The sequence below is a fragment of the Oryzias latipes genome, chromosome 16, assembly GCF_053564925.1.
Source record: "Oryzias latipes strain Hd-rR chromosome 16, Olatipes_Hd-rR_3.1".
Taxonomy (NCBI): Eukaryota; Metazoa; Chordata; class Actinopteri; order Beloniformes; family Adrianichthyidae; genus Oryzias; species Oryzias latipes.
The window spans coordinates 25,819,841-25,833,478 of NC_136252.1; the positions used below are offsets into that span (position 1 = coordinate 25,819,841).

Here is a 13,638-nt window from a genome sequence, read left to right on the forward strand (position 1 = left end):
TTGAGTTGGTTGATAATCTATACACTCTTATCATTTTGGGGAAGATTTACGTTAATCCAGGGAAGTTCAGAATAAGGTTTTGTTTAAGTTCCTCTGGATGAAGTATTTTTAGTTTTCTAAATCAATTCTTATTTCAAATTAAGATTCAGTTCCAAAAGATGCGTTTGCATCCAGAAGCAGCACAGCGGTGATGAACTAACCCAAGTTCATTCAGCTCACAATGGCCCAAAATTAAAACATATGATGAGGACAGGCTAGTATTTTCTGCTCAACTGCAGACAGAGCTATTAGGCCCTGCTTTTAGGGTCCTTTTACCTTTTTCCTCATGCCACGGCTGCAGGTTTTCCATAATTGTGTTTCCAGTCAGAGAGCGCTTCTCCATTATGAAAATTGTTTCTCTTTCCAGATCTCTTATTTTCCCTTCCCTAATCTTGTTTTACAGGCTACCATGCAGGCTACCGCATGTCCTCCTGTTTCAACTGTGTCTTTGATGCCCCCCTCAGGTTGCTGTGTGTATCTCACACCATGGCTTCCAGCCATGCTTTGGCCTTTCATCTGCCACCAGACCTTTTTGGTCAGTTTTATTTTTCAAAAAATCTAGCAGGAGGAAGCATAAAAACAAAGCAATGGCATGAAAATGAATGTAATCTCCCTATAAACTCTCATGTCTGACCAGTGGGATGTATTAGAGAACATCTTTACCTCTGTCTCTTCCCACTTAATTTCATTCTTCTCCATATTTGACCCAGTTGTTTTCACTAGGATAATATTTGCCCCACCAATTCTCCAGTTGCCACCCTCTTCCATTTTTTTTCTGTCAGCCTCTGTGAAGCATTGGCAAAGCGTTAGTGGCAGCAGCACCCTCTCACCAGATGGGGCATTGTCAGGGAGTAATGAGGGGATAACACCTGCTTCTCCGTCAAACTTCCCTCCTTCGTTTTCACCCATTTGACACAATAACACCCATATGTAGGATGCACATGCAAAATCAAGTTCCCATGACATAACCAGAACCAGGCAAGGACCTGCACAAACAAATGTTCAGCAGCTCAGCAGACTACTCAGTGAGGTGTCATGTTTGGTACAGGTCACTTTTGTGAAGTGTACCAAACATGATGTGCGGACTGAGAAAACTGTAGTTTACAGCTCATCACCAACTCTCTACTGCCAGGACCAGATTTTTTTGTTTTGTTTTTTAAATCTAGAGGCTTGGTTTAAGTGAGTCAGAGTGTGATTGCAGACTTGTACTTTTGTTCTTCCCAGCCTTTGACCCACAATTTCGTTCTTTTGTCTTAAATTTCTAGGGGTTTTTTTTTTGGCCTTCCTGCCATTCAGAATCACAGAAAATGAGGATCAGTCCATACTTTTTACTCATAATGAAGTCCAAGGCTAAAAGATTTGCAATTTTTTCTTTTAATCCATCTGATTCTTTGCTTTTTGTTTGTATTCAAGGCTCAATATGACTTCTTAGAATTAGAAAAGAAATATAAATAGTGGTTTAAAATGCTCAACACAGCCTCCAACAGCTGTACTGGGGGGCTTGAATAATCAGTTTAATAACATTATCCAGGCTGTGTTCTGTGGTGCGTGCAACACTTAATGGAGTGTCATTGTTAAAGTGCCGTTTTGCCCATTATAACTAACAGGCCCGTGGTCAACCACACACTAATAATAAAACCACATCAAATCCTGCATAACTTTAACAGACAGGCGTAATGAAATTCTCAGGGATATGAGCATCGTTATGGTAACAAGCAATGGTGATGGTGCCAGTTTAAGGGTTGCAAGGCAACCAAGGAGAAAATTAAAAATATGAACTTGTATATGATGGTTATTTGGGCACGCGGGTGGAAAGGCTGGGGTAGAATAAATCCAGTCCAGCAGAGATGGAGGCAGCTAATGTTTCAAGGTTACATGAATTTATTATTGTTTTTTTTTATTCAAAGTGTGAACTCTATAGCATGTGCAGCAACAAAGATGGCTCCCTTTAAAAATGACTCCCTCTGGATAATCTTTTATGCTGAAGAGGAACGTTGGTAAACAAACAGATGCAAACCCAGGATAAAATCTTTTTTAAGTAATGCTTGGCCAACCTTTCAACATCTCCAATCTCTTTGTTCATATCAAAAAGAAACAAAATCAATAACACATCAGAGGCAGGGGTCATATTTTTAAAAAAAGGAATGTCATTTGAAAGAAATTCAAAGAACAGAATAACAGAGCAAAGTGCTTAAGTGCCGCAAAAACAACCAAAAAGAAAAAGGTTACAAAAGTCTTGCTCAAGTGTTGGTGACTCTTTGAGCTGGTTATGATTTTAAGAAGCGCTGAGAAAGAAATGAATCAACAAAATAAATCCTCACCCGTCCCTCAAATGTTCCATTTGTGATAAAAGGCTCAAACAATTCCGTTTGTCACTGAAAAGGCAAAATTCCACGAGGAGTCTTACAAGTACACAAAGATTAATCATCATCCCCTTTGCTAAGAATGTAGCGAGCCAATTTCCATGCTGCAGAGTAAATGAAAAGAAAATTGCCCACCTTTTTGCCTCAGATACACAACTGCAGTCTATACTCGCATGCAAAGCTGTTTCGGCATCTCTAAAGCAATCATTTGCCCTTCAGCGGTTTCTTTGTACCCAGCTTGTTAATGATTTGGATTTTACACTCCACTCAAGACTCCCAATATCCCAATATCCCCTCACTCCTCTTCTCTCCTTCTCCTTCCCTGGCTGGCTGATCTTTCCCCACCAAACTCCCATCCTTCCCTCCGACTATGAAGTCACACCAGGGGTTGTTTGTCCATGCAGGTGGAGGGAATGGATTCAACACTTGTTCGGTAGATTGGCTTCTTCTGAGAGTGGTCATCACTGGAGAGAAGGAAAAACAGAGCAACATCACTATATTGATCTCACAGCAGGCCTTCTGAAAGCATAAGTGGGGAAATGATAGTTTAGAACTGGAGGCACACCTGGCTGTCAATATGAAAGTCTATTAACCTTTATTTTGCGATGTGTATTCCTCTGTACCAACTAGGAAAATAGCTTTGCCCTGCTTTTTATATTCCACATAAAATATACGCTCAATTCTCACAATGATAAAGCTCAAGAGTAAAGGAATAAGCAGCCAGTTAATCACATTAATGAGAGTTCCCCTAATTTCCTTAATATTGATGGAGCATTTTTTCCATACTTCACATTAAAAAAAAAAAATCACACTTTTCAAGAGCAACGTGTGTGGAAACACAAGGGAGAGCATTAAAGAGATCAAGGGTCAGGTCAAGAGGGTCAGACCTGCTGAGGTAAGACTTGAATATTCATTTGGATAATGAAGTTTCAAACTTTTCTGAATAAACATTCAGAGACTGAGGGTGATGCGGCGCTCATACACTCAAGCACCTTTAAAGACCCACACAGTCCATCTTTTGATGTCTTTTCAAAGCGCTCCCAGTGGTTTTCCAATTATGGTTATGCCTTTCATGCCATAATAAAAAGAGGTGTTGTTTTCTAAGACATAGTTTCTGTAGAGTGGCAGTAGTTCATTAAAAAAATCCCCTCTGAATAGTGGGCAAGACCACTGGCGTAGAATAAACCTGCTGAGAGCTCTCTACATGTTCATGCTCTCCCACAAGCGTACAACCCCTTAAACCCCCAACCTAGTGCTACGTTCACACTGGGCTCGGAAATGCGTGTTCAAGCGACAGCTTTCCCTTATGTTTTAACATACATCTACGTGAGTTTTGGGCTTTCACATTCAAAACTCCTGAGTTACTTTGTAAGTTTTTAAGTCAGCTTTTGGGTTCTACATCCAAAATGTGGGGCAATTGAGTGAACTTGTTGAATTTTGACCGATCAGGGACACAGATTTGGTAGTGACGTAGGGATAGTGTCCTTTTCAAAACATGGAATGCAAACTGTTTGAAAATTGATCATAAATAAGAACTGAATAATTGCGGTTCGTGTCCAGCCAGAATTATATGACGCCAAATCTTTCATGTATCTGAACAGAGCTGTAAAAGAAAAAAGCGTTTAGCAAGGTTCTTAAGATTTGCACCGCTTCAACATTTCGCACCAAATCTTTTTCAACTGAGAGTACAAGCGCTAGTATTGGGTAGTGACAGACCTGTTTGCCATATGATAAAAGTGTGTTCAAAAACCCACATTCAGCAGGTTCTTGAATGTTCCACACATGCCTGGTGTGTACGTAGCCTAACATTACAGAGATCACAAAACTGGTGAGCAATATTGGTCGAACAGTTCTGAGCAACTGTTCGGACGAGGAAAACCAAGATGTGCATGGATCTAGTTGTCAACAAGTGAATACATCGGAATGAAGCTTGTGGAGCTTGTGGCCCACCCAGGACATTTTGTACGTCACAAATAAGCTCGTATTCAAACTACATTTTTTCATCTACTCCGGATTCACAACCATTTGAATAAAGAAATATGCAGAAACACAATTTTAAAATTAATTTTCTTAACCCTTGTGCTATCTTAGATGACCCTACCCTTACTTTGACGTGTTCTCCCTACCATGACAAAGGTGGATAAAGGTGGAAAGATTTCATGTAATCCATGGACACCAGTGAAGATCACAAATCATTGAAGAAAAAAGGTTCAGAGCACTGTCTAGTGGGTCTAGATGACCCAACTCCCAATGTTAAAGTGCCTAGGATAGCACAAGGGTTACATCATCATTAGAAAACTGCCAGAAGAATATGTTAAGAACAGGATTTTTGTCTGAGTGGGTCTTTAAAGTCATTGGTCTTGGTTCTGTTGGATGAGGCAGAATGAAATACCATGGAAGCGGTTAAAAGTTTCAGACGAAGTTAAACTGCAGGCGGGGAGCAGGGAATGAGTTAAGGAAAACAAGAGGCTGAAGAGGGTAAACAAACTCACACGCTGAGTTGCACTCAAAGGTATATTATCCATCAGGTTTTGAACATGATTTAAGACATCATTAACCAAAGTGACTTCAAAGTGGTTGGCGAGTAAAAGGTGCTTATGAAGAGAAAGTAGGGGAGACTTTTGGTATGCAGACAGCAGCAGATGAATCCTGTTTGTCTCAGGCTCTCTCTATATGATTAGAATCTAGTTCTTATTCCAGCGGATCAATCTGACAAATTTAATGTTCGGCTTGAGCGGTGCTCCCTCTTGTTTTAATGGCTGATGTAGAAACAAATGAAAAATAAACTCCAGCTCCATGAATAAAATGACACAAACACTCGGACAGTGTTGTCTTACATGGGCCCCTTGCTGGTCTTGATCTTCTTGGCTCTGCGGCACAGGAGCACGCTCACGCAGAGGACACACGCCAACAGGACCAGAGCCGCGCATGAGGTCATCAGCCAAAGACTGCCATTAGTAGTCTTGTACCAAGGGGCATCCTCTGCAGGACACACATGAAGAGAAATGTGCTTCACACAGAATCCAGAATCAGCTGAGCTAACCGCCTCCGGGCAAAGCATCTTTAGTCGACCTCATATTTGTTTGTATGAGCAACAGGGTCTGGATTCCAGACAAGCTGCAGTTCTTTATGCAGCCCTGACCTTCAGGAAGTAAGCCTGTTGAATTTTTTAAACTGGCTGATTTTCCCCCTTTGTGTGGCAGAATTTACACATCATTTTTTGAGTAGGGGGGACTCTTTAGAAGCTGGTTTTTGAGCTATGGATAAAGCAAATGACAACATTTAAAGCACTAGCAAACACATGCATTGACTTCTCGTACCACAGAGCTTTCAGAGGATTTGGGGGCAGCTGGAGTCATAAGACTTCTTTTAAAGGGTTTGGGCAGCAAATATAGTGCACAATATAAGCAGCAGAGTCTTCCTCTTTAAAGAGAAAGTCTTTTTTCCAGTTTGTATACATTGCCTCCTATTTTAATTGGAGAGGATGCTGGAGAGACAATGGAGGGCGGAGCCTGGTGTTTCTGCAACTGCAGCAAAACTGAATGCAAACCTTTACATATTCGAGTGATAAAGATGAAAAAGGCAAACACATTTAGAGTGCTGTTATGAAATTCTTTGATGTAAATATCAAATTTATATGAAATATGTTGATTGTTACTTGGATTTTTATGGCGGGCCTGAGGTGCAAATCACATCAACATATCACTCAAAGATAGATCACAATTAAAAAAGCAAATGCAATAACAAAAAACAACATTACATTTAAAAAATCAAAATTCCAGAAACTAAAATTTTAAATAAAATAAAAAAAACAGTTAGCAAAACAAAAGTATTTTTTAGAAATCAATAAGAAATTGATTAACCAGTCAAACTGTTGCTTTGCCCAGAAGCTTGTTACGTTTTTTTAACATTATGTTTAACTTTTTTTGTGTTGTGGTTTCTGGAATTTTGTTTGGATTTCTAAAATGAAATGTTTTTTGGTTTTTTTAACAATTTGTGTTGCTTTTTTAATTGTCAATGGGATCTTTAATGTTTTTTCGTTGAGGAATCTGTTGATGTGATTTCCACCATTTATTCAGAAGTAGGTAGCATTTTATCTCAGGAAACAAGTTACATATAGTTACTGACAGTCTAAGAACATCCAAATTGTCCACATAAGTCTAAAAAATATATATATATATATATATAAATATATAAAACCAAAAAAAATTTTGACTGAGTGATCTTGCATCCTTGGTATTACTTTTAAGGATAAAATTATTAAAGACCAGGTGAAACAACTGCACTCTTCTGAATCTTTAAATTATAATTATTATATGGTTTCAAGCTATAATACATCTTTGCTGCTCATTATGATTTGTATTATGCATCTTTCCTCAGGTATGAAAGCCTTACAAGCTTGACATTTTAGATCTAATTTCATTTCTCACCTTTTCTAGTTTTTTACAGTAATAAATATCTTTTTTCCTTTTTCCCTCCTCAACCTTTTTTATGCTACCATAAACTGTTGGCATTCAAGGTTGCATGGCTACTGCTCATAACTCCTGTTTTATGATATTAGCGTGCCTGAACTTTACCCACTTCCCATCTGGGGGAAAAGAATTCTCCCAAAAAACCTGTCCTGTGTGAAAAAAGGAAGTTGGTTTTACTGGGAACTCGACAACGTTTGCATGCTAATCTGATTTACGAGAGACAGTTTGGGACATACGGTGGCTATAAAACTGGAACTTCAATCGATCAAAGGACTAGCAGGACTCAACAATTGGTGGCATGGAATTTGTAACTTCTGTTTAAATTCCTTTCTTTGCTTTATGCTTTACGTCACAATTTCCCTTTAAATTCAGAGAAATGACGCACTATTTAGAAAGAGGAAGGGGTCAGAATAAAGCAGAAAAGGTGTTATGAAAGTCATACTGGGCAGAACGGTGATGCTGATGGTCCGCTGCACATTTAGGGACTCCACCGACGGATTCTTGGCCAGGCAAGTGTACTTTCCCTCATCCAGCGCACTCGCCTTCGTCACCTTCAGCAGCGGTGATGGCAGGACCCAGTCGCTGCCCTGATAGAGAGAACAAAGCAAGAGAAAAAAATGGAAACTTTTCCATGCTGTTTACAACTTTGAAAGAACAAACTAACTGAAAGAGTGGATTTAAAAAAGAAACGTGGAAAAAGGATTCTGAAAGAGTTTTTTTTCTCCAAAAAATCTCTGAAGGGGCGGACATAAAACAGATGAATAGAGACAAAGAAGCAGAACTATCTCCTAGTTTGCTGCCCTCATAGAGAAATCCCACAAGTCCCAAATGAGGTATTTACCTGTGAAACAATCCCACCAAAAGGACACACATTGGCACAAGTCACTAACCCAGATAACACTATTACCAGGGAAGAATAATGTTGCAACAACGCACTGCTAACACAACACGTAATGAGAAGGCAGGGGAGCAGAATGAATTGTTGACACAGAAATAGCAGCACTATTATGAGATAGAGCCCAACATGGGAGGAAACAAATAATAAGCCAAACAGGAGGATTGGAAAACAAATGAAGGTGGAGAGGGGTAAAAAAAAAAAGGAAAAAAGCATAAAAAAATAAAATAAATAAAAACAGAACACAATGCAAATGATTTGGCTCTCGGGTGCTGCAGTTCCTGCCAAGAAAGTCCATTTCAATTTGAATAGATCTGAATTAAGAGGATTTCCCATAAAGGCCAGGTCTGGCCAAAGCGGCATTTTGTATGCAAATCTACTGGCTCCTAAGCAGTGGGCCGTTTCTGCCTCTGTCCTGCTGTTATTGCCGGGGGCCAAAGTGCTCCCGGCGGCTGTCTGTCAAACTGGGCCGACCCAGTGCTCCACATCCCATCACACGAGCAAACATGCATAGGGAGAGACAAGCAAAATCTTGTCAAACTAAACTGTAAATCGTCGATTTCTGATAATCCTGTCTTTGAGTGTCTTTATCATTGACTGCATAAGAGCTGGAGCGAGTGAGTGTGACGCCACCCATAGAAAATGGCTTGTTCTGGCTCTACAATAAAGAAAGTCAATTGAGTCTCCATTATTTTTAAATATAGATGCTGTCCTTGTCAGTAGTGATTGGTTCAAGTTGGTCTGAGTCATTGTTTCTATGGCAACCACTCTCGCCAATCAGGTGGGAGCTTGCTGGATGTCCACACCCCTATCAATTAAAGCGGGCTACACAAAATCTGTCAAACCTTTCAAAAGTTCAATGTGAGACCACACATTTTTATTGAGGTATCTGATTGACCAATTTATACCGGGAATAACTTGCACTAAAGAAAAAAATAAGAAAAAATGATGACTCACTAATCGCGCGTTGAATGAAGAGTCTATGTAAACGCCTGTAAATGCACTTTTCGAGCTTCCGCGTTCAAAACTCTCGTGTTCACGTGTTGGGATGCCAGTTTTTAAGTCTGTTTTCAGGATCTAGGTACAAAGTGTGCGGCAAATTGAGCATGTTTGACCAATCAGGTACTTGGATTTAGAAGTGACGTACGGGTATCGTCCTTTCCAAAACACGGAAATACTAACTGTTTGAAAAGTGATCATGAAGGGGAAATTAATATCTGCAGTTTGTGCCTGGGAGGAGTTATATGACACCAAGTCTTTCATATTTTGGAATGGAGCTGTGAAAAAAAAGCCTGGAGCAAGATTTGCACCACTGTGACAATTCACACCAAGGTTCTTCCAACAGGGGTTACATGCACTAGAATTGGGTAGCAACAATTTAGTGTGCTTAAACTGCATTCAAGAATGCCCGTTTTTGAACGTGCCTCAACGTACGTAGCTCAAGGGATTTTGGCTTCTTGGTACTTCCTGTTTGGAATGCAAGGGGGGCAGGGTCACTCATGGTTCTCATTGTTGATGTCTGAGTGCAGGAGCATACAGCTGCAAACCCATCTGAACATCGAGAGCTTCCTCTCCAAAGTGACAGCTCTGCAGTCAACAAGCAAAACCCAAGTCCGGAAGCTCCATGTGATCCTGGACAAACAGTATTAACACCATGAACAGGATTTGGACTCGTAAGGCCATTTAAACGGCAGATTAGCATGAAATCTTCAATAAACATGGTAACTGTGCCAAGTTACCAAAAAAAGGAAACAAGTAACTTGAGTAAAGCATATATTTCCTAACAGAACTGCATGATTAGATGGCTTTATGGCATGTTGGCACTTGCAGTGAAGATAGTGTCACATTCTCGCCACTAGGGCACAGTGTATCACCTGCCTAATCATCTTCCTCTTGTTTTACATGCCAGTTTTACACTGAGATATTTTAATTTCCTTTTGTTCTTTGCTCTTTGAAGAGCTTAGTTGAATAATTCAGTGCCAGTTAACCAAACACACACACTAGATCATTACAAATCTATCCATATAATTGTTTTTTGGTTGACTGGTTCTAGCCCAGACTTCATTAAACTATTAATCCTCTATAAGAGGCAGAGCTGCGGTCCCCTGTGAGAGGTGAGCCTAAGCCAGTCGGTCACTTAAACACAGAGCGCTCCTTTAGCGAAGGAGATGGAGAGACCATAGGCGGGGAGAAGAGAGAGGCCGGAAAAGAAAGAGGAATACATAAGGATGGAAGAGGGGAGGTGAGACAATTAAGCAAAGCGAAAAGGCCAAAAGAGAATTGGAAATGGAAGGAAAGACATCTAAAGAGGTCACGTCGATGGAGAGTGAGTGGGAGAGAGAAAATGACAGGTTTCCAAACGCATAATGAGGACACTGCAGCTGTGTTCACAGCTGAGGTGCTCTCACCTCCTTTTGCCAGAAGTAGCTGGGCTCCTCTGACGAGCTGGCGGAGCACTTCACCACTACATCGGCTCCAACTCGCACCTTCACGTCCTGCGGGACCTCCATGTACCTTGAGTAGCCCTCCATAGTCAGAGAAGGCCCTCGCAGGTCTAAAGCACAGCACGGATGGCAAAAAGAAAGTTTAGACATGAACTGATCATTATTAGGGTTGGCTTTTTTTAAGGCTTTAGTGATGTGACTAAACATACGTTTGCACAGGTAACATCTCACAGGTAACATCTGATCAACACGCAGATCCTTTAAGTCTACTTGAGCATGCAGGCTTAAATATGATGCAATTGGTGCAGACTGTACAGAGGAATCAATAGTAATGATGATGGGCTTCATCTTATCGAAGTCTTTAGAGAAGCAATGTAGTGAATAATAGCTCATTTTCTCTTCCATCTCTGTAGATGGCCCACGTCCATCCAGCTCCTGGCTTCTCTACCCTTCTGCCTCCCTCTGTCCTATAGTTCATTCTAATCCCTTCTGCTTATTGATTCCTCCCATGAGGCTGAGGAGCTTATCAAAAAGCATTAGGGTCGATATGATGGCCACTGAGAAGGATGAAGACAGAAAATCTGACTGACCGTGCTGCAGATGACAATGCATGCAGGAAGAGTTTTGCTTAAAAGCAGGGCAATTCCAGGGGAGTAAAAACTGAACCAGCCCTCCTGAGCATGGAATTAAATGTGATTTTTTTTTATTGTTGATTTTTGTATACCATTCCATTACTATGACTAGTGCTGTAAATTATTAATGTGTGTTTTTCTTTTGCCGAGGAAAAAGCTGTGTGCAAACAGTGAAATATTATATTTACAAAATGTGCTGGCTCCAAATATTAAAATATTCATTTTGGGTGTAAATTCAGAAACTTTTTTATCTCTTTGTCAGAATAATTGTACCAGAATAATTTGTCAGAATGCTTTCAGGTTGAGAGACGCTCCTTTATCAAATATAAAACCCGGATGAGCTGCGTTTTATTTGCATCCTTTATATCCTCCTCCATGTTTTTTTTTTAAAGTCTGATAACATTTATTATAGGACTTTGGCTTCCCTCCATATTAACTCACAGTGCACTTTGAAGGTTATCGAATCGGAGACGTATTCTGGCTCAGTCGCATTCCCAGCGTCTGACACACAGCGGACGGGAACTCCTGAGAAACGTGTTGGGTAGAAGAGGCGCAGGTATGCCTTCTCGCCGTCCTCTTCGACCTCCACCGCTCTGTCATAGAAGCAATATGACCTGACACTTCTCCACCACACTTGATTCCATCCTTGCATGTACTGGCAGAAGAAGGGAATAGACATAAATAAATAAGAGAGGAATTTTGTTTTATATAGCAGGTCAGCTTTTATGTAAATTGGATTGTAATTCAAATCTAATTTAAATGTGAAAATACATCAATAACTCCCCAGACTTACCTCAGAGAAGAACTCAAAGTGAACGCGGCTGATGTTGAGGTCACCGTCTGTGTTAAGGCATTCCAGCGTGACCATATCTCCCTCCAGAACCGGCTCGGTTGGCCCTTTGATCATCAAAGCAGCTGCATGCGGACAGATATTACAGATACAGCTTATTGATCACAACATGAATGGGACAGGAGGGATGAAGGCATGTCGACATAAACAGAAGATCAAGCTGCTCTTTGGCCAGCAGCTTCAACGGGTTCTCGACCTTGTTTTGACATTTGGTTTCAGACTTCCAGCAAAAAAAATGACATTGAAAATAAAGAATTTTATACTCGTCAATGTCCCATGACAAGCAACTGATGTCTCTCCTCTTAACAAACAAAGGCACTTTTTCTTTCGCTTTAAGCAGCAATCATTCTAGAACCCAGCTAAGAGCTGTGCTCATATTCTTATGCAAGATCTTCAGTTGGCCTTTACATGTAAAAAGGCGTTTTTTTTCGGTTTCTCGTTGTTTCAAAAGACATTTCCTGTTTTTGTCAGTGGTTTATAACCACTACAGTACAGCAGCAAGTCAGAAACTGCAAAACATAAGCAAACTAAGAAAATTATAAGAAATTAACTCACACTAAAGAATACTGTAAATACAAAACATACATGTGGCAGAATTATGATCAATGCTTTTACAAAAATAATTGTTTAGGATAAATAAATCTAAGAAAAAGTTATTTTAAGACTATCACATATGTACAAAAAACATATTTACCATGACTGCTGTGGATCAGGGCAACAACTGCAGCAAGAAGAAAAGATCTCATTGTTGCAGAAAGAAAGACTAACTTAAATACTTGAGAAAACGTCGAGAAGTCTTCAAGCAGCGACTAAAGTGAAATGAAAGCGTCCTGCGTTTTTATCTGACGCGCTGTAGGTGTGGCTTTCGTTTGGTGTCCAAAAGCCCCCAAACTTTTCTGTCAATTTCACTTTAAAAATGAAAAGAAAGAAGTAAGATTTGTTTTTGTTTTTTTTTATTTTTTATAAGCGTTATCGTTGTTTTTAGATTTAATGACAGAGTTTTGCTGATGGATGTTGACATGGGAAATGACTGTGTGAACCAGAAACGCAGCTGTCCACTCTCTGCTCCAATAATCACGACTGCTCTCTGCGCGTCACGCGTCGCTCAGGGAACCAAACCACTTCTGTTTTAACCTGAGCTTTGCGGGTGTGTTTTTTTTTCTTTCCTTCCTCATAAGAGCCATCATGAAAAAAATGTGTTAACGATGTTTCTCACACTTTTTGGTGCGATGTGGAAAACCTATCAAGCCAACATTTCACGCTTTATTTTATTTCACTGCTCACGGGGGATAAAAAAAATTGTTTTTAGTGTAATCTTAGTTGTTTTTTTTTTAATTAAGACCTTCAGTTATATTAAAATGAAAAAGGGAAAAAAAGAAAAGGGAAAACTCGTTTACATCTAACAAAGACAATGCCTACGATGGCGTATGCTACATCATCTTGCATTATAAAAAAGTTTGTTTAAAAATATATTTCCAATAAAACAACAGCATGGCGTGAAAATAAACACTGAGATGTGAAAGTATACAGAGTATTGAGACGTAAAGAAAATCATAAATATTGGCAACCAGACCAATCTAGATTAATCGATTTGTTTTCCTGTGATTCAACCAGATCGATCTGTCTAAAGCAAATTGGTAAACGAATTGACATCTACCTTTATCAAATTGTTTCTAATAGTCATAGACAACAGACAACACACATGTAATGGCAGCAAAAAATGATCGAGCCGTCATTACAGTCCAATGCTTTGAAACATTTTTCATTTTTTGCAAAGAATTTTGTGACCATAGTAGAATGGTAGAATGTTCTAATATTGTTCAGATTATTTTATTTTGATGTGGAAAAACAGACGTGGGCTGAACTTTATGAAACTAAATTTTGACTGTAGATTTACTATTAATTGTTGTTTACGTGTTTGTTTGTTTGTTTGTTTGTTTGTT

At 39.7% G+C, this 13,638-nt stretch overlaps 1 protein-coding gene across 1 annotated transcript; it reads right to left on the minus strand.

The window, feature by feature from the left end:
- Positions 1-1,902: 1,902 nt before the first annotated feature.
- On the minus strand, positions 1,903-12,804 carry si:ch211-79k12.1 (uncharacterized). The gene is made up of 7 exons (XM_004078265.5): positions 12,390-12,804; positions 11,639-11,760; positions 11,287-11,500; positions 10,178-10,323; positions 7,317-7,461; positions 5,240-5,384; positions 1,903-2,866 (listed from the first exon to the last, which is right to left on the minus strand). Exons 1-7 carry the CDS (start codon positions 12,439-12,441, stop codon positions 2,779-2,781), a joined length of 912 nt encoding a protein of 303 aa, XP_004078313.1. The 5' UTR covers positions 12,442-12,804; the 3' UTR covers positions 1,903-2,778.
- Between the last annotated feature and the right edge of the window lie 834 nt (positions 12,805-13,638).

Excerpts from the sequence above, each read along its gene's own strand:
- si:ch211-79k12.1 (XM_004078265.5), bottom strand. The coding sequence starts at position 12,441 with ATGAGATCTTTTCTTCTTGCTGCAGTTGTTGCCCTGATCCACAGCAGT. Across the intron at positions 11,501-11,638 it reads ACTTTGAGTTCTTCTCTGAG|TACATGCAAGGATGGAATCA; the intron begins GTAAGTCTGGGG and ends TTCTTCTGCCAG. Across the intron at positions 5,385-7,316 it reads CAGCATCACCGTTCTGCCCA|AGGATGCCCCTTGGTACAAG; the intron begins GTATGACTTTCA and ends TGTGTCCTGCAG.